This window comes from Protomyctophum parallelum, assembly GCF_964188405.1.
Source record: "Protomyctophum parallelum genome assembly, chromosome: 21".
Taxonomy (NCBI): Eukaryota; Metazoa; Chordata; class Actinopteri; order Myctophiformes; family Myctophidae; genus Protomyctophum; species Protomyctophum parallelum.
Genome location: NC_139713.1, coordinates 24,974,588 through 24,997,859, shown reverse-complemented (window position 1 = coordinate 24,997,859; position 23,272 = coordinate 24,974,588). Strand labels below are relative to the sequence as shown.

General features: G+C 42.6%; 1 protein-coding gene across 1 annotated transcript in view; it reads left to right on the top strand.

Moving 5' to 3' along the window:
• cwc27 (CWC27 spliceosome associated cyclophilin) overlaps positions 1–23,272 on the top strand; it is a 56,902-nt gene that overhangs the window by 13,988 nt on the left and 19,642 nt on the right. Inside the window, 1 exon segment of the mRNA XM_083793990.1 lies at positions 14,149–14,252. Within this exon segment, the coding sequence (XP_083650116.1) occupies positions 14,149–14,252 (104 nt within the window).

Sequence of the window (23,272 nt, the reverse complement as noted above, 5' to 3'; positions counted from 1 at the left end):
CTTCTCTTCCTATACTCCCTCGACACACACACACACACACACACACACACACACACACACACACAGAGATACGTAAGTATATGATATGGCGGTGACTCAGGGGTAGTGGCCGGATGGGAACCGTAAGATTCCCAGTTCGACCCCGGGCTCCCTCAGAATCAGTGTCGAAGTGTTCTTGAGCAAGACACTGAACCCCTAATTGCTCCCGATGTGCAGGTTGATGCCTTGCATGGTTTCCCCCGTCATCGGTGTGCGAATCTGTGTGTTAATGGGTGAATGTAATGCACAATCTATGTAAAGCGCTTTGGATAAAGGTACATACATACATACATACATACATGTATACATACATACATACATGCATACATACATACATACATACATACATACATACATACATACATACACACACACACAGCCTACATACCCTTCTCTCATTAGCGCTAATGGGATAAAGAGTGGGGCCCCCGGTCAGCTGTGTGTCCTGACTGACAGCCAGCCCAATGCAGGCAGACTGTAGTCTATTAAACACAAGCTCAGATTGTTTTCCTATACAAGAACTGTAACCCAACACAGTGGTTTGTCTTGGCAGGGAATCAAAGAGCAGGCGGGTAGGTACAGTGTTAGCCCGGGACAAAGGGGGCATTGTTGGAGGGCGAACACCCCCCTCCCTCCAACCCTCTGTCTCTCTCTCATCCACCGGCGCGTTGCTCAGGCCGCTCAGACAGACACTCTGTAATGCCTGTTGCTATCTAGTCACCTGGGAAAGTGGACAGGGTGTAAAAAACAGAAACACATAATTGTTCTGAATCTGTGTTCATTTTGACAGCAGATTCTTATTTGGTTTTAGTCCAGTCTTTTGTTAAAAAAAAAAGAAAGTCAAAGTTTAGCGAACTAAATCTGCTGTTGACAAAAATGGCAGGCCTTGGTGGCATTGTAATGCCTGATTTTACACTTGGTTGCATGCTGAAAATAGCTGATCTACAAGCTCACAACATGTTGCACTGCGACACAATGCTTACAGGATGTATGTATATGCCTTGGTCGTGTTCCCAGTCACTGATTTTCTTTATGAAAACGGCTCACCGAATTTAATTTTTTTCCAACGTGAATAAGTGAGAAGAACCACTGTATAGCAGTGTTTTTCAAAATGTCTGTGCTGATAGGCAGGTGAAAATCCCAATGCACACCTGTATTCATAGCAAAAATAGTTGATCTGCAAGCTCACAACTCACAACTGCTATTCCTTTGCTAATGTTCCATATTCCCCTGAGATCAGTAAAACATATCTTGTCTTTGATACCCAGATTGGTCCAGAGGTTTGTGAGATTAGCACCAGACAGACAAACGGACATATGGACAGGTCTAGACCAGTGCTTCTCAAAGTGGGATCTGGGGGACCCCCATGGGTCCTTGAGGGGCTTCCAGGGGGTCCCGACTCCCCAGAAATACAAGGAACAGTATAACCACTTCATTAGAATATACTAGAGCAGTGCCCCTTGGGCACTGGCCTACTTGGAAAGATGCAAGTTCGAAATGCATGTCCCACCTAGTTATTATGCCTGTGTCCCTTTTATGCCCATATATATGGAGTTCTTTGTCAGGCATGCCTAAATATGGAATATCAGGTCCAGATCCCGGGCAGAGGCTTTTGTGCTGGTTCTGGACAACCAGCTATCCGACAGACTTGACACCGGGCACTGCACTCTCTGAGTCTCTGTGGGGGTGTGGAATGCGTGTGTCTAATTTGAGTTACATGGATTACAGACGTACACACATACTTACAGACAGAGACTTGGTGCATTTATATAGATTGTTGACTATTCTTTTGAAAAATGCTGCCTGTGACATCCACAAAAGAGGGACACCAAGGTTGAAAGTGCCCCAGTAATTTCACCAGCTAGTCGAGCTAGAAGGTAGTCCAATGACAGAATGTACTTTTTAAGACTCAAGAGTGACCATAGTTTCTCTATCCCTGTCTACAGTATAGCTTGTACTTATCTAACAACTCACATCTTCTCTCCCTGGCATCTTCTCTCAAATGGCTGTCCTTGGCTGAAAGGGATATTTCACACAATTCAATTCATCTTTGGGGTCATTTTAACATCTACTGAGGCTTTTGTGAACACCCCAGACAGTTTATAAGTTGCTTGATTCAGTATCTATTATATATTAGAGAACTTGTACCCAACACATGGCAAGAAACCCAAAGCCACAACAGCTACGTCGCTATTGCAACACCCACAACACCATCTTACACACTACACCCACACACACTCACACGGCAGTGACGTCACACACTTACCTTCGCAGTGTGCGGGACCTATCTCCTCCTATCGCGCCCAACGCCAACACTCGACACCACCTGCCAAAAAATAATCATTGCAGTGCCACCAAAGATGCCTCCCGTCCACACTCACGGCGGCAATGCATTTGTTTACTACAAACATTATCGCCCGAAGCACCCACACCCCCGGAACACTGTTGCCCTTTCACCACGCTAAATTCGCCAGGTCTATGCAAGTGAGCACAAATTACATGTGAGAAAATTCATTCACAAGCCCACAAATGCCATTCAAATGCCATTCAACACACACTACGACTCGCTTACAATTCGCAAACTTGGCAACACTGCCCTGTCTTCTAATAGGCCCACACTAGCTCTCAGAATCTCATTCTCATCTCCCGCAGGAGAAGAGAAACGACTAGGAAGGGGAGAGGAATTGTAGCCTCACGATTTTGCTTATTCCTTCTAAATCTCTGTATTTAAAATATCGCTCTCTCAGCGAATCTCTTAGTTACATCAACATTGTACTTTGTCTGTAGTTTGTTTGTGCCTACATATTACGATTACACGGAACGCTTTGGCTATTTTCGCCTGCCAGCCAACTGCCGAGTACACACGCCTGCACACACATGCACACGCACGCCTGCCTTGCACACACACACACGCACGCCTGGAAGCCACGATCTCTCTCTCGCCACGCCTCTCTCTCTCACCACGCCCCCCACACACACACAGGCTATACACGCACGGTGGCGCCGCGGCAGCGAGACAGGACGTTATAATCTTGAGTATCATTAAATAACTGTCTTTCTCCGCACGCGCACGTGCGCACACAACATTATTCAAGTGAAATGCGTAACGGCAATATTGGGCTAATATAGGCTACCAATACAGGACGTTATAATCTTCACTTTCATTAACCCATTGATGCCTGAGGCCGAATCTGGGAACGCCTTCTAGGGCCTGACCTAAGGTTTCTGAAAACCTTCAAATTCTGAAGATTTTTTTTTAATAGTTATGTTGCTACATGTATAGCAATAGCTGATGAGACACAGGGTAGAACAACGTATACGTTGCACCAGGCGTCAATGGGTTAAATAACTGTCTTTCTCCACACGCGCACGTGCGCACACAACATTATTCAAGTGAAATGCATAATGCCAATATTGGGCTAATATAGGCTACCAATATGTGGGTAGCCTACAGGCTTTTACCCACGAAATGAATATATATATATATATATATATATATATATATATATATATTATATATTCATCTATACCAGGGCCCACACTTTGTTTTTACTTCAGAGCTACTTTCAAAACAACCAGCTCATATACCTACCAAATAAAACTATCATCCCATTGCAGAAAATAGTTATAAAATGTAATTGAGGCTACATACAGTGGTGTCCCCTTCGTCTGTACCAGGCTGACTTCTATAGGTTTTGAAAGGTACCTTTCTTTTTTTTTTCTTTTCTTTTTTTTTATTTACCCAGGGAAGTAGCTGAGCACAGGTGCTCATTTTCAGCAACGCCCTGCACATCGAAACACACACACACACACACACACACACACACACACACACACACACACACACACACACACACACACACACACACACAAAATGTCATGTCAAAGGTACCTCTGGAAGCCACACCTCTGATTGGTCAGGTTTAGTCTTAAGGGGTGTGTTTTTTTCACCCACTGTGTAATACAATGAATGGACGGTAGGTGGCAGTAGTACAGAGGCCAGAGAAACTATAAGACACATGCACATGGAATGAGAAATAGAGGGGGGGAAATGGAAATGGTAGGGTTTTTATTTTTGGTATTTGACTTTGCTACTGATGATTGTACGCAACAACAACTATTGCATTGTGTGTTTGAGCTGACAGGCCCTTTTTTATGTCAATCAATCAAGTAATCTCAGGTCATCTCAAGCGGCAGATGCAAAAATAGTTTTTTATATTAAAATTATATATATTTTTAGGGCCATGTCATGTGCTATACCTGCAAAGCCTTTGTGATCTATAACTTTTGGGCACCGCTTAACGTCAGATCAGGGGTTTTGTCGGCCAGCGCCAAAAATGCTCCCCGACAGCATAATCGGAGCAAATACCGGGCAGTGTGTATGAGCCATAACGTGTTGACTACACTACACTACACTAATAAGGACACATAATAATAACTAATAACCCATCCGTTACTACATGTGGAGTCAACTCCCGCAATTTCCTTCTTCCCATAGTGCGCGGCAACGTAACTCTGGGATGAGCGGCCGCAAAGCGGCCGCAAAATTCTAGTATTTGTTATACATTTTATCAGACACGCCCCCTTCCTATCCAAACCCATTGTAACTTCTAACTATTTTAACCATCGATATTGTCCTCCTAATACGTGAGTGAGCCATGTTTTTTTTAATTCCTCTTTAAATTAATTTTTTATTGTATTTAATTTAATTTATTTTCCAAAACAATTAAAATGATTTATTATTTTATATAAAAAATAGCCCATCTACAATTACAACGTGAAACCTTTTTTTAAATAATTTAGAAACATTTGAAGATTTGAAGTCTTCATATTATTTTGGGGGTCCTTGACCTGAAAATGTTTTCTAGACCAGTGGTTCTCGACCGATAATTGGCCCAGAATCTCCTTATCGGCGCATCTGCATTATACAGAACTGGGGGTTTTCTTAGCGAATAGAATGTGCTGCATGTTAAAAGTACGTTAATGATCATTAAACTTGTTAAAAGCCACAGAAAGCTCCTCCACTAACGCGAGTGCAATTGAGCCCACGCTGCTGACAACACATGGCACACGGCCTGAATGAAAACGTTTAAAAAAGGAATAAATAGCCCGCAGTAGAAGTCATGTCAGCCTTTAGTTATGTGCAGGCCTGTTGAATACACTCTGACTTCAATCACTGCTCCCAACACCGCATGTGGTATAGATAAAATGATAGGCTAAACACCGAGCCAAAAACTAACCCACATCTGAATTTAGGATCTGAATCCCGATCTAATTATCAAATCCTTTGGATCTCCATGGCGTTCTGGCTCAGCCCTGCTAATGTCCATTGTGCTGTATTGTCCTTATTATCCATACCAGTGGTTCACAAACTTTTTTAATTTTAAGGACCACTTGGGGGTCCTTGGAATTAGGTATTAGGCCACGGACCCCCATAACTCTGAGAGTGTACAACCATTTGTTTCCATTTGTACACTGTCGCTTCGTGCCACGTTTTGATCGGCTCCTTTTGATGCTTTTGTGTGACATAGTATGATCAAGTCAGGCTTTATTTTGCCAAAAATACAGAGAAAAGAGGAGGCACAAAGAGTGCAATGCTTTGTGTGACTGCGTTGGGAGGAATTTGTTCTGATGAGTATTTGACAGGTGTTCTCAGGTTCTTTCTGGCCTCTCTATCTTTATTGCTACTGGGGTCATGAAGCTGATTTCTTTTGGCTGTTGCCTTGGATATGTGTCTCTTGTTTTGCAAATTGTAACCTGTCTTGGCAAGCAGAAAGAGATCACTCAGTCAAAAGGTGTTCCCCGGCAATAAAATATATTGCCTGTCTTCATTTCAAACTCAACAAAGTATTGCTCTGATCAAAGGATTCTCGCGTTGCCACAGCAACTCCATGGCTCATACAAATTGTCAGCAAATAAAGCTTTAAAACAAATCCACACTGAAATCTGACCTGAACAAAATGAACTAATAAATCATGCATCCAAAAATGCATGTTTGACCTCATCAGTAAAAGGCCACATCTCAGCGCACGTGTACTAGTTGTTCATAGATATATAATCAGTGGACTTTGCCAGCAGTGTTTAATGTGTGTCTGAGATCAACAGACCGAGTCAAATTCCTTGTATGTGAACATACTTGGCTTATTCTTCCAAACAGTGGCATACATGCCAACTGTCTATTAGTGGACGTTCCCCAATGCTTTAGCTTGAGGCCCGAAAGAGACATTTGATGTCTCCCTGTGGGACCAGTGTTCAATTAAATGTTACTACATGTGTTATTACATTTGATGTCTCCCTGTGGGACCAGTGTTCAATTAAATGTTACTACATGTGTTATTACATTTGATGTCTCCCTGTGGGACCAGTGTTCAATTAAATGTTACTACATGTGTTATTACATTTGATGTCTCCCTGTGGGACCAGTGTTCAATTAAATGTTACTACATGTGTTATTACATTTGATGTCTCCCTGTGGGACCAGTGTTCAATTAAATGTTACTATATGTGTTATTACATTTGATGTCTCCCTGTGGGGCCAGTGTTCAATTAAATGTTACTACATGTGTTATTACATTTGATGTCTCCCTGTGGGACCAGTGTTCAATTAAATGTTACTACATGTGTTATTACATTTGATGTCTCCCTGTGGGACCAGTGTTCAATTAAATGTTACTAGTTACATGTGTTATTACATTTGATGTCTCCCTGTGGGACCAGTGTTCAATTAAATGTTCGCCGACTACCTATTTTCACTGTCGAAAACGAAATAAAAACTATGATGACTAAAGCTAAAACTAAATATAATTGACAATTTCATCAACAAATAAAAACTAGACTAAAATGTAAGGGAGTTGCAGAAGAGATCCAGTAGGCCTGAAAGACATGCCATTTTATGTTTGGTTGTGCTCGGGTGTTGCACTCTGAAAATAGCAGATCTACAAGCTCACAACGTGTCACGAGCTTGTAGATCAGAAATTTTCAGCATACAGCCAGGTGTAAAATCAGCCATCAATGCCTGCCAAAATATATTTTTGTCGACAAAATCAACTGTAGCTTTAGTCGACTAGACCAAAAATCAAAACCTTTCAGATGACTAAAATATGACTAAAACTTACTGAATGGCATTTTATTCAAAAGACTATGACTACGGTAAGAATAAATAAAAATGTACTGTCAAAATGTACACTGCCCAGGACCAAAACTAGTGAACATAACGGATCTCTGCAAGCAGCCTTTTGGCCGCCGTGGTAGTGGTCAGATGGGTGGGCTGTGTACATTTTAATGATCAATCGATTTTGTTTCCGGCTTCAATGCAACTAATATACACTTAAGTTATTATTTATCGGTTTCACAATTAAAAATTTCACAAAATGTATTTTATATTATCATTGAAACAACAACATAAGTCTTTCAGAAAACTGTCAGGATTTAGAAGACAGTTGCAGAATTGTCCTCAGGTTTTCATGATAGACTTGTGTCTTCTACAAGAACCATCCTTTCACAACCGCACAGCTAATGGCCCTACACACTGTAGGAGTTTTAAAGTTGTCGGCGAGTCATCAGATCCGAGATTGTCATGTATTTCACACTACAGGAGTCTCTTTTTTTTAATGGGCTGTCATTATATCTTTGTGGCTTTCACACTAAACGATTGGTCGCCAACTAGGGATAACACACTGCCAGTGTTCACCAAGATGCGATCCAGACCCGATACATAGGCTACATCATTTGTTTTTTATTCCAATTCATTTTTACATCTCACGCACGTGCAGGATGCCGTGATATAAGTGCGAGACCGACACAGGACGCCTCTCTCTCTCTCTCTGCATCCGCGCCACACACACAGGATAGCCAGGCTACACAGGGCGAAATGTTTGTGATGGCGTGTAGCCTACGTGGGCTGCAGCGAGACAGGACGTTAAAATCTTGATTTGCATTAAATAACTCCGTCTCTCGCGCGAGCGCACACACAGAGTATGCATTTGTATTCGCACGAGGTCCAAAAGTTTGCTCCGATGCGGTTTTATCAACATTATTCAAGTGAAATGGGTTGGTTTTATAGACTATTTAACAGCAACATTGGGCTAATATAGCTACCATTGTACGAAAGGGCAGGTATTTACCCAAGGAATAAAGGTTATATATATTATTATCATCTATCGATACAGTCGACGACCGACAGACAGACACAGTGTCAGTGAGTGCTCTCATTGGCTGCAATACAGGACTTCTCGGGAAGCGCTCGCAATCCATTTCATACTGTACGATGTCCAGTCGGCGACAGAGCCAAATATCAACCCTGCTTGATATTCAGAAACGTCAGGGAGGCGTCTGCGAGCACTTTTATCAGCGCTATATCTTCTCGCAGAGCCTTAAACACACAGCGAGCAAAACCTCTGCGATCAAAGCCCGATCTTGCGTCAGATCGGGAGTTTTGTCGGCGAGCGCCAAAAATGGTCCCCGACAGCATAATCAGAGCAAATATCGTGCAGTGTGTACGAGCCATAAGGCCATCATGACTACACATTAAGTTGACGATTATTTAAGGGGCCAAGCTCGAAAGGACTGTTTTTTCGTTGTTTTTTGCGAAACTTGGCAATATGGTAGAGGGCTATGCCAAACGGTGAAGACCATTGCCCAAAGGGTGGCACTATTTTAAAAATGCATAGCTCATGAACCGTTTGACCGCCGACAATAAAACATCGATACACACTTGCATCTCCTCATGACAACAACAACTTTTGTTTTCTGACTTTTGACCTCTGAACTTTACATCGCCCACCACTTCGAATTATATGGAAAAACTATTGAAATGCATGAACATTTCTACATATTTTGGACCTATATCGACAAAAAACGGGAGTTTGACAATTACGCAAAAATCACTGTCAACTAATTGCGATTAGGCAATTGTGTAATAATTCTGACAGGCCTACGGACAGTTAGATGTTTATGACGTCATGCCTAATAAGAAAACACTTCAATGCAGAAGAATGCACTATCAATGGGGTTTGTTAGACCCAGACCCTCACTATACACTATCAATGGGGTTTGTTAGCCCCAGACCCTCACTATACACTATATCAATGGGGTTTGTTAGCCCCAGACCCTCACTATACACTATCAATGGGGTTTGTTAGACCCAGACCCTCACTATACACTATCAATGGGGTTTGTTAGCCCCAGACCCTCACTATACACTATATCAATGGGGTTTGTTAGCCCCATCGACTGTATTCCTCCATCCGGCGGTCACATCGCACTCCCCCCTTTGTCGTACACCCCCAAAAACAACATGAATCATGGACTCCTGGCTTCTGGAAAAGTGGCTGAGTTGGCGGTTTCTCAGACATCATCAGCGGTGTGACGAAGGCTGCCTCAGACTGCCCTTTTTTCATCTGTTCAAACTTCAGTCTAGAACGAGCTGTGACAATCCCAGCGGGAATGGGAGAGGAGCTCAGCCAACAGCTTGTCTGAGCTGCTTGCTTCTTCAGCTTAAACGGAGGCTAAAGCATGATTTATACACCGTGTCCTACCTGCCGAAAATAGCAGATCTACAAGATACTACTTTATTAATATTAGATATATTTTTATACTTTTTTTCCCTCCATAATGTGAACGCCACAGTGATGCGGTCATAACTAAGGACAAAAAAGAGAAAGTAAAGAGATTGTATGGTAAATTAGCCGGTGTACTCTTTGGCCTGCAGAGTACACCTGACCCGTGTGATGTCACTGATTACATGATCCTAAGTTCTAGACCTTCAGTTCTAGAATAAACAGAAGGGGGGAACGTTTTTAACAACTCTAAGGTATACAGTTCAATGTTGAAAGTTAGTGGCATTCTGCTTCAAACCCCTTCTGTAGGCTTAGCGAACTGGACTTAAGTTATAACTGTACTATATAGACCACTGTACTTGCAGTTCTGCTAAAAAAAAATGATGTCCCCCTCCCCAGAATATGAACGCTGGGGATCAAATGGTTAATGCCACAGTGTGTTTTTCCCCGGAGGGCATCAGCGGACTAAAATGTTAACCTACATGGGAGTTGGACAGCAGCAACAAACGCAGCAATGAAAGTTGTTGATAGAGGGGGGGGGGGGGGGGGGGGGGTATTTTTACTTGAGTATTTCCAATTTCCAGTACTTTTATTTCTCTCCACTACATCTTGCATCCAAATATTGTACTTTCACTCCACTACATTTCATTTAACACTTTAGTTGCTAGTTACTTTGTAGATTTTTATTATTACAAAACATACATTAATCACTTCAGCCCTATACCTTTCGGCCATTTGACAATAGCCGATCTACAAGCTCACAATATATCGTGATGCGATGCATTGTGAGCTTGTAGATCTGCTATTTTCAAAAGATGATTATGCATTTGAAAACTTTTGGTACTTTAAATACAGTTTGAAGCCAATACTTTTGTACTTTTACTCAAGACAATGTTGAATTCTGGACTTTTACTTTACAGAGTATTTCTATATTATTTCTATATTATTACCGTATTTATACTATTTCTATATTTCTACTTTTACTTAAGTAAAAACTTTGAGTATGTTTTCCACCACTGGTTTCGGGGAGAGAGAGCAGATGGAAGAAAACAAAGGCGGACGTTGTTGTGGTCTGGAGTTGCTTCTGTTTCTTGTTACTGTGGGCCAGGGGCCCAACCTGTGTTACTGGGCCAGGGGCCTAATCTGTGTTACTGGGCCAGGGGCCCAACCCGTGCAGCTTACCTGTGTTGTTGGGCCAGGGGCCCAACCTGTGTTACTGGGCCAGGGTATGGAATTAGATTAGTGCCATAATACTTGAATCTGAATTCAAGTTCTGAATCTCTGAAAATAGTTTTGCAACACTAAAAATCCTTTCTGAATCTCTGAAAATATTTTTGCAAGGCTGAAAATTCGTTTTGAATCTCTGAAAAGATATTTGAATCTCTAAAAAAATATGTTACAGGGTTTCACCCAGGCATTTTCAGAGTATCAAGTTTGTCACATTCACAGCTTCAGAATTTACCTTTTGGCACTGTTTTCCCTTTGTTTTCCATTGTAAACTCCTAACTCCAAAACTGTTGAACCTTGAGACCCCCAAAGACGCCCCCAGGGGGGCGACACGAGTCCAACAAGCCCACCCCCGTCCAAAACTGTTGAGAAATGACAGAGTTACCATTTGGGGGTCCCTGGGGGGTCCCCAGGGGTCCCCGAACCTTGAGACCCCCAAAGACGCCGCCAGGGGGGCGACACGATTCCAACAAGCCCACCCCCGTCCAAAACTGTTGAGAAAAGACAGAGTTACCATTTGGGGGTCCCTGGGGGGTCCCCAGGGGTCCCCGAACCTTGAGACCCCCAAAGACGCCGCCAGGGGGGCGACACGATTCCAACAAGCCCACCCCCGTCCAAAACGGTTGAGAAATGGCCGACCGGCATACAACCCTTCTCCTTCAGATACAAAGCAGAAATTTACGGATACGAGTAGGACACAGAAAAACAGAGGGAAGAAGAGTGCCAAAAGTCACGTGTTGACCGAAATGCTGTGACAGATCTGAACCTCTGAAACACTGTGGGTGATTCAGTGATTCAAATATTTTTTTCAGGCTTTTGGAGCCTTTAGTTTAAGTTAGGAGTTTACAATGGAAAACAAAGGGAAAACAGTGCCAAAAGGTAAATTCTGAAGCTGAGCATGTGACAAACTTGATACTCTGAAAATGCCTGGGCGAAACACTGTAAAATGTTTTTTCAGAGATTAAAAAAAAAAATCTGAGATTCAAAACGAAAATTCAGTCTTGAAAAAATATTTTCAGAGATTCAGAACGGATTTTTTGTGTTGCAAAACTATTTTCAGAGATTCAGAACTTGAATTCAGGTTCAAGTATTATGGCACTAATCTAATTCCATACCAGGGGCCCAACCTGTGTTACTGGTCCAGGGGCCCAACCCGTGCAGCTTACCTGTGTTACTGGGCCAGGGGCCCAACCCATGCAGCTTACCTGTGTTACTGGGCCAGGGGCCCAACCCGTGCAGCTTACCTGTGTTACTGGGCCAGGGGCCCAACCTGTGCAGCTTACCTGTGTTACTGGGCCAGGGGCCCAACCTGTGCAGCTTACCTGTGTTACTGGCGAAGGGACTAGCATGTAGGCCCCTATTCAGCTTACCTACAGTATGCTCCATCAGAGAATGGGACCAAAACGGAACTGCCACAGCTGTACACAAAAATATGATTAATTCCTGACATGACAGCTGTGCAACTGACTGGCAGCAGTCTCGATCATGTAAAAAGGTGCAGAATAATAGCACTTCAAATATGATTATTTTGGGGGGGCACGGCAACAACAAAATAACTTCTGCTGTACTTGATTCAGAGCTTTCCAGCTGTACATGAGATGATCTTATGGCAGTTTATCAAAATATACCTCACCTCATCCTGGAAGCGGAGTCTGCCTCTGCTGTCCAGTTTGAGGTTTGGCCCGCGTGCCTTCAGTGGATTCAGTGGTTTCAATGCTGGTGCCACTTGAGAAAACGAGGGCCAAGCATTTTTTACATTTTGCACACAAGGTCATTGGGATATTATGTTTATTTGACCAAAAAAATAGTGATCCATTGCACTGAGGCCCCTATGCTCTGTTATTGTTATAGGAATATGGCTGATTCACAAGGATAACTTTGCAAATTTGAGGCAAAATTGTCCATAAAGCCCATGAAGCACAATACTAAGAGAGTGTACAGTTGAATTAAAATTGAGTTATGTTGACGTTACTGTGCAGTTTCATGGTCATCTCCCCGTTATCACCACAGTGTGTTTTGAACCCGTTTCATGACTGTGCAGAAAAAACCCCAGACAGACTGAGCTCTGAACTACTGTGTGTGAAATATGGACTATGTTTGTTAATGCCAGCTAAATATGTTATTCATTGGTGTGGATGGATGTGTTTCACTGCTTCCTGGTCAGCTAGTTTAAGTTTAATCAGTGAGCCAATCCACAAGCTCACAACTGCTTGTCACAATGCGACATGGTGTGATCTCATAGATCTGCTATTTATTTTTTTTACAAATATTTATTGATTAGTTAACAAGAGCTTTAGAAGATTTAGAAGATTTTTTTTTAATGTTGAGGTCAGGCCTAAATGGGTTAAAGCAATTCCATAGTATAAAGTATAGAATGTCGAAGCCTTCTTCTGTCCTGTCTCTATGCAGTATAAAGTGTAGCATGGTGAAGTCTGTTCTGTCTCTATATACTGTATTGATGGACTTCAGTATAAAGTGTAGCATGTCTCTATATGCTGTAGTGATGGACTTCAGTATAAAGTGTAGCATGTCTCTATATGCTGTAGTGATGGACTTCAGTATAAAGTGTAGCATGTCTCTATATGCTGTAGTGATGGACTTCAGTATAAAGTGTAGCATGTCTCTATATGCTGTAGTGATGGACTTCAGTATAAAGTGTAGCATGTCTCTATATGCTGTAGTGATGGACTTCAGTATAAAGTGTAGCATGGTGAATCTGTTCTGTCTCTATATGCTGTAGTGATGGACTTCAGTATAAAGTGTAGCATGGTGAATCTGTTCTGTCTCTATATGCTGTAGTGATGGACTTCAGTATAAAGTGTAGCATGGTGAATCTGTTCTGTCTCTATATGCTGTAGTGATGGACTTCAGTATAAAGTGTAGCATGGTGAATCTGTTCTGTCTCTATATGCTGTAGTGATGGACTTCAGTATAAAGTGTAGCATGGTGAAGTCTGTTCTGTCTATACTGTAGTGATGGACTTCAGTAAAAAGTGTAGCATGGTGAATCTGTTCTGTCTCTATATGCTGTAGTGATGGACTTCAGTATAAAGTGTAGCATGTCTCTATATGCTGTAGTGATGGACTTCAGTATAAAGTGTAGCATGTCTCTATGCTGTAGTGATGGACTTCAGTATAAAGTGTAGCATGGTGAAGTCTGTTCTGTCTATACTGTAGTGATGGACTTCAGTATAAAGTGTAGCATGTCTCTATATGCTGTAGTGATGGACTTCAGTATAAAGTGTAGCATGTCTCTATATGCTGTAGTGATGGACTTCAGTATAAAGTGTAGCATGGTGAATCTGTTCTGTCTCTTTATGCTGTAGTGATGAACTTCGTAAAGAGTCCCGCCAGCTGAAGAAGGACCTGCAGGCCATTAAGCAACGGAAAGAAGATAGTCTGAAACCCATAGCAGACGACGACAAGGACGGTATGTTAACAACTAATATTACTCGCATTAACATTACTCACAAAAATGAACTGGCTGTTGGTAGTTTTACTAATCACAGACTTTGCTTTTGAGAATGTTTTTGTCTGTATGTTCATGTTATTTTTTTATTTTTTTGTTTTTCTTGAGGTTTTTTAAAACAAGTAATTTTGTTATTGATTGATTACAAATCGATCAATAACAAAATTAGTATTATTATACGGGTGGTGCTGTCTAAACAGTAAAAAGTCAAAAGTGATACAGTGCTTTCATTCAACAACTTTTTAAAAGCTCTGTGAATGTATTATTTAGTTTAAGATGTAATCGACATGACGTTTAATTTGTACCTCACGGAGCTCTTAAGTCTCTTAACAGGGTAGTCAAGCCACATTCCCTGCTAATGGACACATGAGGCAGAGGAAACGCTCTGTTTTTGTCAATTAGCTGCAGACATTGTCTTTTTTAACGTCCAAGGGTATGCATATTTGCGTGAAAGCTTGTTGAAAAATGCGTGGGCAAACAAATTGTCGAGTGGCCGCGCCATAGCTGAACGTAAAACCCTCGTGATTTTGCTAGTTAGCAGCTCTTGGTCAAAGTCAAAGTGACTCTGCAAAATCTCAACCAAACCCCAACCCCGTTCCCCCCGCCACCTCCCCCCCCTCCCCTCCCTGGTTCTCACCACACTGAAAACTCTCATAATGCAGTGAGTCTGGGTTGTTTTTGATGTACAACATGATGTTGAAACACATTTCTGACTATTATGGAGAAACCACTCGGTTGCTAGAGGTTAGCCCACGTGTGGCTGTACTGTAGATGTCTGGGATGCGTGTAGTACATTCGTTGTGCAACCAAACAGAATGCTTCATCCATGGGGTCTGTGTGGCCACCGCACCGCTGGCTGGAGTTTACTGTCTGTCAGTGGTGGAATCTACTTTAGTAAAAGTACAGAAGTATTGTCAGGGTCATAACATGGCATCAAAATATACTTAAAGTACCAAAAGTAAAAGTGCTGAAAAATTGGAACTACTCCAGTAAAGCACAAATACCTCAAAATTGTAGCACTTGAGTAAATGTACATAGTTACTTTACACCACTATTTACTGTCCTCTCATTTCTCAGACTTTAGTTTGACAGCTGAAGAAGATGCCTCTGTGATTTCAAAGGTACATTTATGGCTAGGGATTGGTGGACTTTAAGATGGTGTGATAAGGAACGAGCACGCTTTGAAATGCCTTCATCCATACGATAGTTTATTACTGCAGTGCAGGGGTCTTCCATGTTTTCCAGGCCATGGAGTCAAAGGACCCCTGATTAGAGATGAAGCAGGAACCCCCTGCAGCACTTTTACATGTATTTCACAGATAGCTTGTTCGTTTACACACAATCTATTGGTGTGTTAGGTTCATATTCATCAGGTTTTTTAACCACTTAAACCCTCAATACTTAGTTTGACTCTGTACTTGGTCTGCTCTCTTTTCTCACCACTGTGGTTCAGGTAGTTAATAACACTAGTAACTCTGACAACCCCCTGCTGAAGGTGCCAGATCCGGGGAACACCCGACGCGGCCCATAAAGTGTTGAACACGTGTTGTATTTTCTCTGACAAGAATCTTTAAATTGTCTTTGTGTCTTCATTTCAATCTCATCCATAAGTCATGCTGTCATGTCCTCTAACATCGAGGGGAAAGGAAGGGGGGGGGTGGGGGCAGATAATCTAAAACATGCATGACTGTGTTGTTGGCAACCACGTTATCTTTCAATCTGACTGACTTGGCATGTTCCCCCTAGAATAGATTTACAAGATCCAAATCTGCGTTCCTCATCACGTTAGGCAACGATTTTGTCTCTGTTGGGTGGACACCAAAGTAACAGTCCAAAAGTAACAGTCCAAAACTGTTACTTTTCAGGATTCAAAAGGCGTTTTTGAACTTGCAGATCTGCTAAGTTTGATGCTTTTGTGTGACACTGCAGTGTGATCAAGTAGGGCGTACATTTACGAAAGATGGAGATAAGAGATTTTTTGCTGATATCATATTCATTTGAGTCAACCGTCAGCTGGGTTAGTCTGTAAAAGCCCCTCTTCCCCAAAAAACAGAAAATACTCTACTCTACTTATGTCTATGAATGTGAATAACATTCTACTGGTATCTGTTTTTAAATGCCTGATTGGTGGTGCTATTTGCACAGAGTGTATAGATTTGTTTTATAAGGACCGTGAATGATTCCTCCAACGTCAGAAAAGCGTAATTATGTGTTGTGACACAGTGACAGTAAATGGCCTATATATATACTACAGTCACAGTGTACGTTGCTGTATAAACAATCGCAAATGGCTTTAGCTCCTCCATTGTCTTGCAATGCTTTCAAACCCTTCCCTGAGCCATGCTTTGTGTTTGTGTGGTGGCTTAGCGAGAGACTGGAGTCTCATTTAAGAATCCATTGTATATGTTTTGTGTTTTGGAAGAGGAGAGTTAATTCCGTTGCATGTACATTAGGGGTGGGACGATTACCCTTTACACTTACCTCCCGATGCCATATGAACTCCATAGGGTTCTGATTCCATTTATATTGCGATTCTTAATTATTGCTATTCGATTTTGAGATTTATTGTGATTTTTCCCCAAAGTTACTTTGCCTTTTTTATACTAGAACAATTATAAACAGATAACGTCAGTCAGTCTTACTGTCATGAAAAAAAAAGAAAGAAAAAAAAGAAACCTCACGATTCGAACTGTAAAATCGTGGCATTACAAATCGTGATATTTGAGTGAATCGTTTTGGGTCGTTTTGTTTTGGGTCGTTTTGTTTTGTCCACCCCTAATGTACATTTCATTTATACATTGCTGCGTGTCATTGTCGCATGCTGAAACAGCCGACCTACAAGCTCACTATGTGAATCACGGTGCAGCGCGTTATGAGCTTGTAGATCAGTGAAGTGTAAACGAAGCCATGATGCCATAGAGTAGAGTAGACCACTGGGGTCAGGGGACCCCACTTTGAGAGTGGTTTCAAATGGACCCTTAAGAAACTCAGAGAGTGTTTAAATGGAACCAAATGAACCCTTACAGATCTGTAACTCCGAGTGTGTTCTAAATGGAACCAAATGGACCCTTACAGATCTGTAACTCTATGAATGTTCAAAATGGAACCAAATTGACCCTTACAGGGCTGTAACTCTTGAATCTAAGTAATAATAAAAATTAAAATCTTTTAGGTTTTATGACCAATTACACCCAAAGAACCTGAACTTTGAACATTCAGTGGTTTTTCTGTGGTCTGGAGTTTTCTCTGGGGTTTGGAAACCTTTTGAGCTGCAATGAAAACAGGCAAAACAGTGACATCTGTTGGCAAATCCCATTGACATATATGGGATTTGCAGGCTGTGACATCACAAACAGCAGGAAAATCAGAGCTGTTTGAGCCAGAAAATCGCAAATTACCATTTGGCACTTACAGGTTAGGTTTAGCAACTGGGGTTGGAGTTCCACCCGATTTATACTTTGCTGCGTGCTGGTGTCGTGCACAGAAAATAGCAGATCTACAAGTAGACACGGCACGATCTTTGAGCTTGTATATCTGCTATGTTCACAGTTTTATTTAACCAAGGTCCACGGATATGTAATGTCGACGAATCACTGAAAACATGTGTTATCTTTATAAATTTGACAGCTGTTAGCGTTATACAGCCAAACATTCAGTTAAAAAAGGCAGTGTGGAGGAGGCGGGAAAAAACAGGAGTGGGCGAAGTATAGACCCCTGGGGTGCTCCGGTCAACGAAGAATACAGGGTTTAAAGTGGTTAATTGCAGGGTGGATTCACCCATGAGACCCACCGTGGTGGGAGGGGAGGGGTGGGGATGCGGGGGGTGGATAATACCTCAGGTCTGACAAAAAAAGGGAGATGTTAGTTCTGGGTGAAGAGTGAGGAAGACTAATGTCTCACAGTACTGACTGAGTCAGTCATTCCAAGACCTGAGGCCCATTCTACAAAATGCCTCAAAATGCCTCATAAGGCCTTATCACTGAAAACTGGAGTATGAATAGGCCTTTAATCAGTGGTTCTCAAACCTTTCTTCATACCCACAACCCCCAAATGTGTATATATATATATATATATATATATATATATATATATATATATATATATATAGTAATCCAAATCCTAAGAGTTTTTCACAAAACTCAACCAACCAACCAATCAAATCATCACATTCCGTGCTACAAACATAAACACTGCTCATTACACACAAACACACAAAGCTGTGCATACTGCATAGGTGGCTAGCGCCTCCCAAAAATAAAGATCTACAAGCTCAAGCTTAAGTTTAGAATTATACGAAATCATGGAAATAACATGCAGTAACTTAAAAACATTATAGTTAATGAATGAAAAGTGCTGAGGAACCCTATAAAGTAGGAAAGAGTGATTGGAGAAGGCCAATCTAAAGAGGTGTGTTTTTAGCTTTTGTTTAAAGATGTTAGTGGAGTTAGCCTCTCTAATTTCCAGAGGAAGTAGTATGTTCCATATTATTGGTACATACAAAGAGAACGCGGCCTCTCCTATTTTCTTCTGTGGTCTCTTTTTTTCCATTTTGTGTCAAATTAACCTGCTGTGAAAGATCTCAGCGTTCTGGATTGAGTGTGTACAACATGGCGGTAGAAAGTCTGTTATGTATTCTATGGGAGACCGGGAGCCAATGGAGGGTGTACAGGATTGGTGTGATGTGTGCTCTTTTCTTTGTTTTGGTTAATAATCCAAAGCAGAGAGCATGGATGATTTATTTTTTCTGCATCTAGTTGTGACAAGAAGTATCTTAGCTATATTTCTTTCTTTTTTAAATTTTTATCCCATGATTTTGTAACCCATTTTTTCACCCAGTGTCAATTATCTAATGTAATCCTGGGCGCTACACTTCCTCTGCCAACCTGGGGGGGGGGGGGGGGGGGCAGAGGACTGACTGCATGCTTCCTTCTATGCACCTGACGGGAGAGTTTCCCCGTCCGTAGTTTAGAGACCAGGATTACTGCATGTTTTTGTGAGGATACCTACCCTAGGAGAACATGCAAACTCCACACACATCTTAGCTATATTTCTAAGGTGAAAAAAGTAATACAGTTTCGGTTGTTTTGTTGATGTGGGATGTGAAGTTAAGATCTGAGTCAACTAGTCAAGTATGACTCAGACACTGGTCACTCGTGGTTTAACCCACGCAGCTAGATGTCCTCGTGAGTTGCGTTCATCCAGTCAGTTATCTCAGTGAGGCAGGAGCTGAGATCTGTGTTGTGTGGTTCTACGGATATGTGTAATTGTGTGTCATCTGCGAATGAGTGGAAATTGACTCCCAGAGGGAGCATATAGAGAGAACAGTACTCAAGCTCTTTTGTAGAGCTTGTAGATCTTCAGAGCACAACACCCGAGCGCAACGCAACCACACACAAAATGACTAGTTTTGGAGACGCTGAAGGTCTCGGACTGATGGTGCCATCAGGACCACATCATCTGCAAAAAGCAGTGATGCAACCCTTAGCTCACCGAGCCGAATACCCTCTCCGCCACGACTTTGCCTTGAGATCCTGTCCATGAAAATCACAAACAGGATAGGTGACAATGCACAGCCCTGGCAAAGGCCAACCACCACCGGAAACGAATCCGACTTACTCCCGAGCACACGGACACAGCTCTCGCTTTGGGTGTACAGAGATTGGATGGCCCTCAACAAGGTCCCCCTCACCCCATACTCCCGCAGCACCTCCCACAGGACCTCCCGGGTAGCTTTAGTCATCATAGCTTATTTTTTATTTACTTTTAATTTAGTTTTCGTCAGTGAAAAATGGTAGTCGACGGACATTGTTTGTCATAGTCAACAGAATTAACACCGGATGAGTGATGGCTGATGGGGAACCATCAGATGTCCAGTTTTCTTTCTGGAGAAAGTTCTAGATCTACCTAACGTTTCTCAAATGTGATCCCTGTGATCTTTGGCGCCCCCACCCACCCAGGAGGGGGGGGGGACCCCAGGTCGAGGAACACTTCTTTAGAAAATGAGTCAGCAGTTAACTTGCATCACAGCTGCAGTCTGGGTCATTTGTTGAGTGTATTTGACAGCGGAGGATTTAGGTAGCGAGCGTTTTTACCTCGGAGTGCTAATTTACAAAATTATTTTTGATGTTTCTGTTGATTGATGACAGACAATAACGCTGCCTTGGCCGCTCGGGGCAACATTTCGGCCGCGCCTCTCCCTTTTGGACGCGTTGATTGTCGGAAGGGGAGAAAGGCAACCCCTTCTTCCTCAAAGGAAGCCAGCGTTTTGTCGTCTGCAACAAACCCCTCGGTTGCCACAACATCGGCGGCGTGATTTGTGGCGCTTGTGAGCCCGGGTGACAGGAGAGGGGAGGAATGTAGTTAGAATGGCCATCAAAACTCAAAGCTAGTACTTAGTGACAACAGCTGGATAGGGTGATGTGTGTTCCTCGGCGTGGGACCCCGGGGGCATCATCACTCAGCATCCAGCGTGTCACGGGCTGCAGCGGAGAGGCAGAGCACGAGAGGTGAATGTATGTGCTAGCAGGGCTCTTCCAACGTTTTCCAGGCCAAGGAGGACCCCTTCTCTTAGCCGAAAGAGAGAGTTAAAGCAGGGACCCCCCACTACATATGGGTCTGTCACAATTACAAATGTAAATTGGTGATTAATTGTCCCACAAAAATTGAGCATTGGAACATATGAATACAATTTTAATATCTGCTTTTAAGCTTCGTAAACAAAAGGTGCAATGGGCAGGTATGACAAATGACTTCGATAATGGAATAACTTCATACTCTATCTATATGAATAGTGGAAATAGCCCATCTACAAGCTCAAAATGCGCTACAGCGTGGTGCGTTTTGAGCTTGTAGATCTGTAGATCTTCCATCGGCCCGCGTCGCGACTCGCAAGGCGCTTATAAATCGGCTGTTTTCTGTGAATGTTCCCCCCAGATTTGTGTAATAACTCTGCAGTCCCTCTAGGGGTCCCCGACCCCCTGTTGAAGACCCCTGCCATATAGCAGACAGTGGTTCTCAAACGTTTTTTTTTATCTCACAATTTTGTAACCCATTTTTTCACCCAGTGTCAATTATCTAATGTAATCCTGGGTGCTACACTTCCTCTGCCAACCTGGGGGGACAGTGGACTAACCTCATGCTTCCTTCTCTGCATGAGGAGTCCAAGCTGCTTTCACCTACAGGGGAGAGTTTCCCCCGGCCGGACTTAGTGCATGGAAGGAACACGTTATTCCGACCAGTTCCTTTCCCCTCCATCAGGCTGGCCAGGGGGAGGTAGTTTATAGACTAGGATTACTGCATGTTTTTGTGAGGGTACCTACCCTAGGGGACACGTGGAGAACATGCAAACTCCACACAGAAAGGCCCTTTTGCCAACCCCACCTCGGGTATGGGCACTGATGACGCGGAGGAGGGAACACGCCCACAACGTCCCCAGCGGGAATCGATCCCAGGACATTTTAGCTGTGAGGCGACAGCACTACGGACTGTGCCACCGTGGTTTGTTATAAATGTCAGACATGTATTTATATTATAAGACACTTTGTTAAGCCATTAAAACCGGGAAAGTATTTTAGATTTATTTAGCTATTCAAAAATAGCAGATTTACAAGCGCGAATTAACTTGTAGATCAGCTATTTTTGAAAAATCTTCAACATTTGTGTACAGCATGTATATAGTGAACATTTTTAACGCAAATCTTTGCTTTTGGGGGTCCCTGGAACAAAAATATTTTGAGACGGGGATCCACAGCCAAATCCAACCATACCATTTTGTGGGGTCCTGGACATGAGTACCACTGATATAGCAACATACTGTACATTTTTCAGAAAACTGTTAGGATGTAGAAGACATTTGTAGAAGCTGCCTCATAAGGTCTTAATGGGTTAAATACAAACATAGTTGACAGTAAGGGTTATAAAACAGAAACAAATTCTAGTCTCCGTACTTACTATACAATTCAGGCATATTTCTGAAGTTCTGGCGAGCTTCCCTGCATGATATGGGGGTGGCGTTGACGTGTGGCCCCACTGGCCAATGAGGTGTCTATGTATTAATGTCTATGAAGGTCGAGGTCACACATGCTGTAACGGGAATGCTCATCCCAAAACACGCTCACCCCCATTTTTCCCGTGGACCACTCGCCCCCACAGGTTCTCGTATTCGTTTTACTGAGGTTAAAGGACAACCTATCTTCATATAACTGCCTGGTCCGCACCAATGCTCATTATAATATGGTATCATTTTTGTCTACCCTGTCTGTGTGTCAGAGGACTGGCTGTGGACAGTTCCGAATCCGAAATAAATACAAATACACATTTTCAATTATTGTTTGAAAAACTAAATCATGCTTATGATGATGTCACTGGTAGGCCGGTTTCTGTGTCCACAGCCCTCCTATGAGATACAGATAGAGAAGAAAAAATAGTGCCATTGTGTCACGAGCATTAGTGAGGACAAATAATATGTACATTGAAAATGGGTGAAGTCGTCCTTTAACGTTAGAAATAAATAGTTTTACTAAGGTACCGTTTAGGAATAAGGTTAGGTTTAGGAATAGTTTTACTAAGGTACATAAGCCTGAGACAAGCTTATGTCTATTTCAGCATGTGCAGGATCTGCTACTTTTGATGCTTTTTGTGTGACGCTGTGGTATGATCAAGTGGGGCGTTAATTTACGAAAAAACACAAAAAGTTACCCATTAGGGCCATTAAGCTATGGCCACCCCAACGAAGGCAGACGAGCGACACAGCAGGGGACTGGCACCGCCCCCCACAACCCGCAAGACAACATGGGACAGTTGACGCGTCTGAAGCCTCGGCCTGCGTCGGCTACGAAGCTGATGACGCAGGCGGGTAACCGTACCGTAAATCAGCTGTCCCCACACACACACACACACACACACACACACACACACACACACACACATTCAGGGAGAGAGAGAGACTGTCATCACGTTTGTTGTAATCGGCTGGTCTTTAC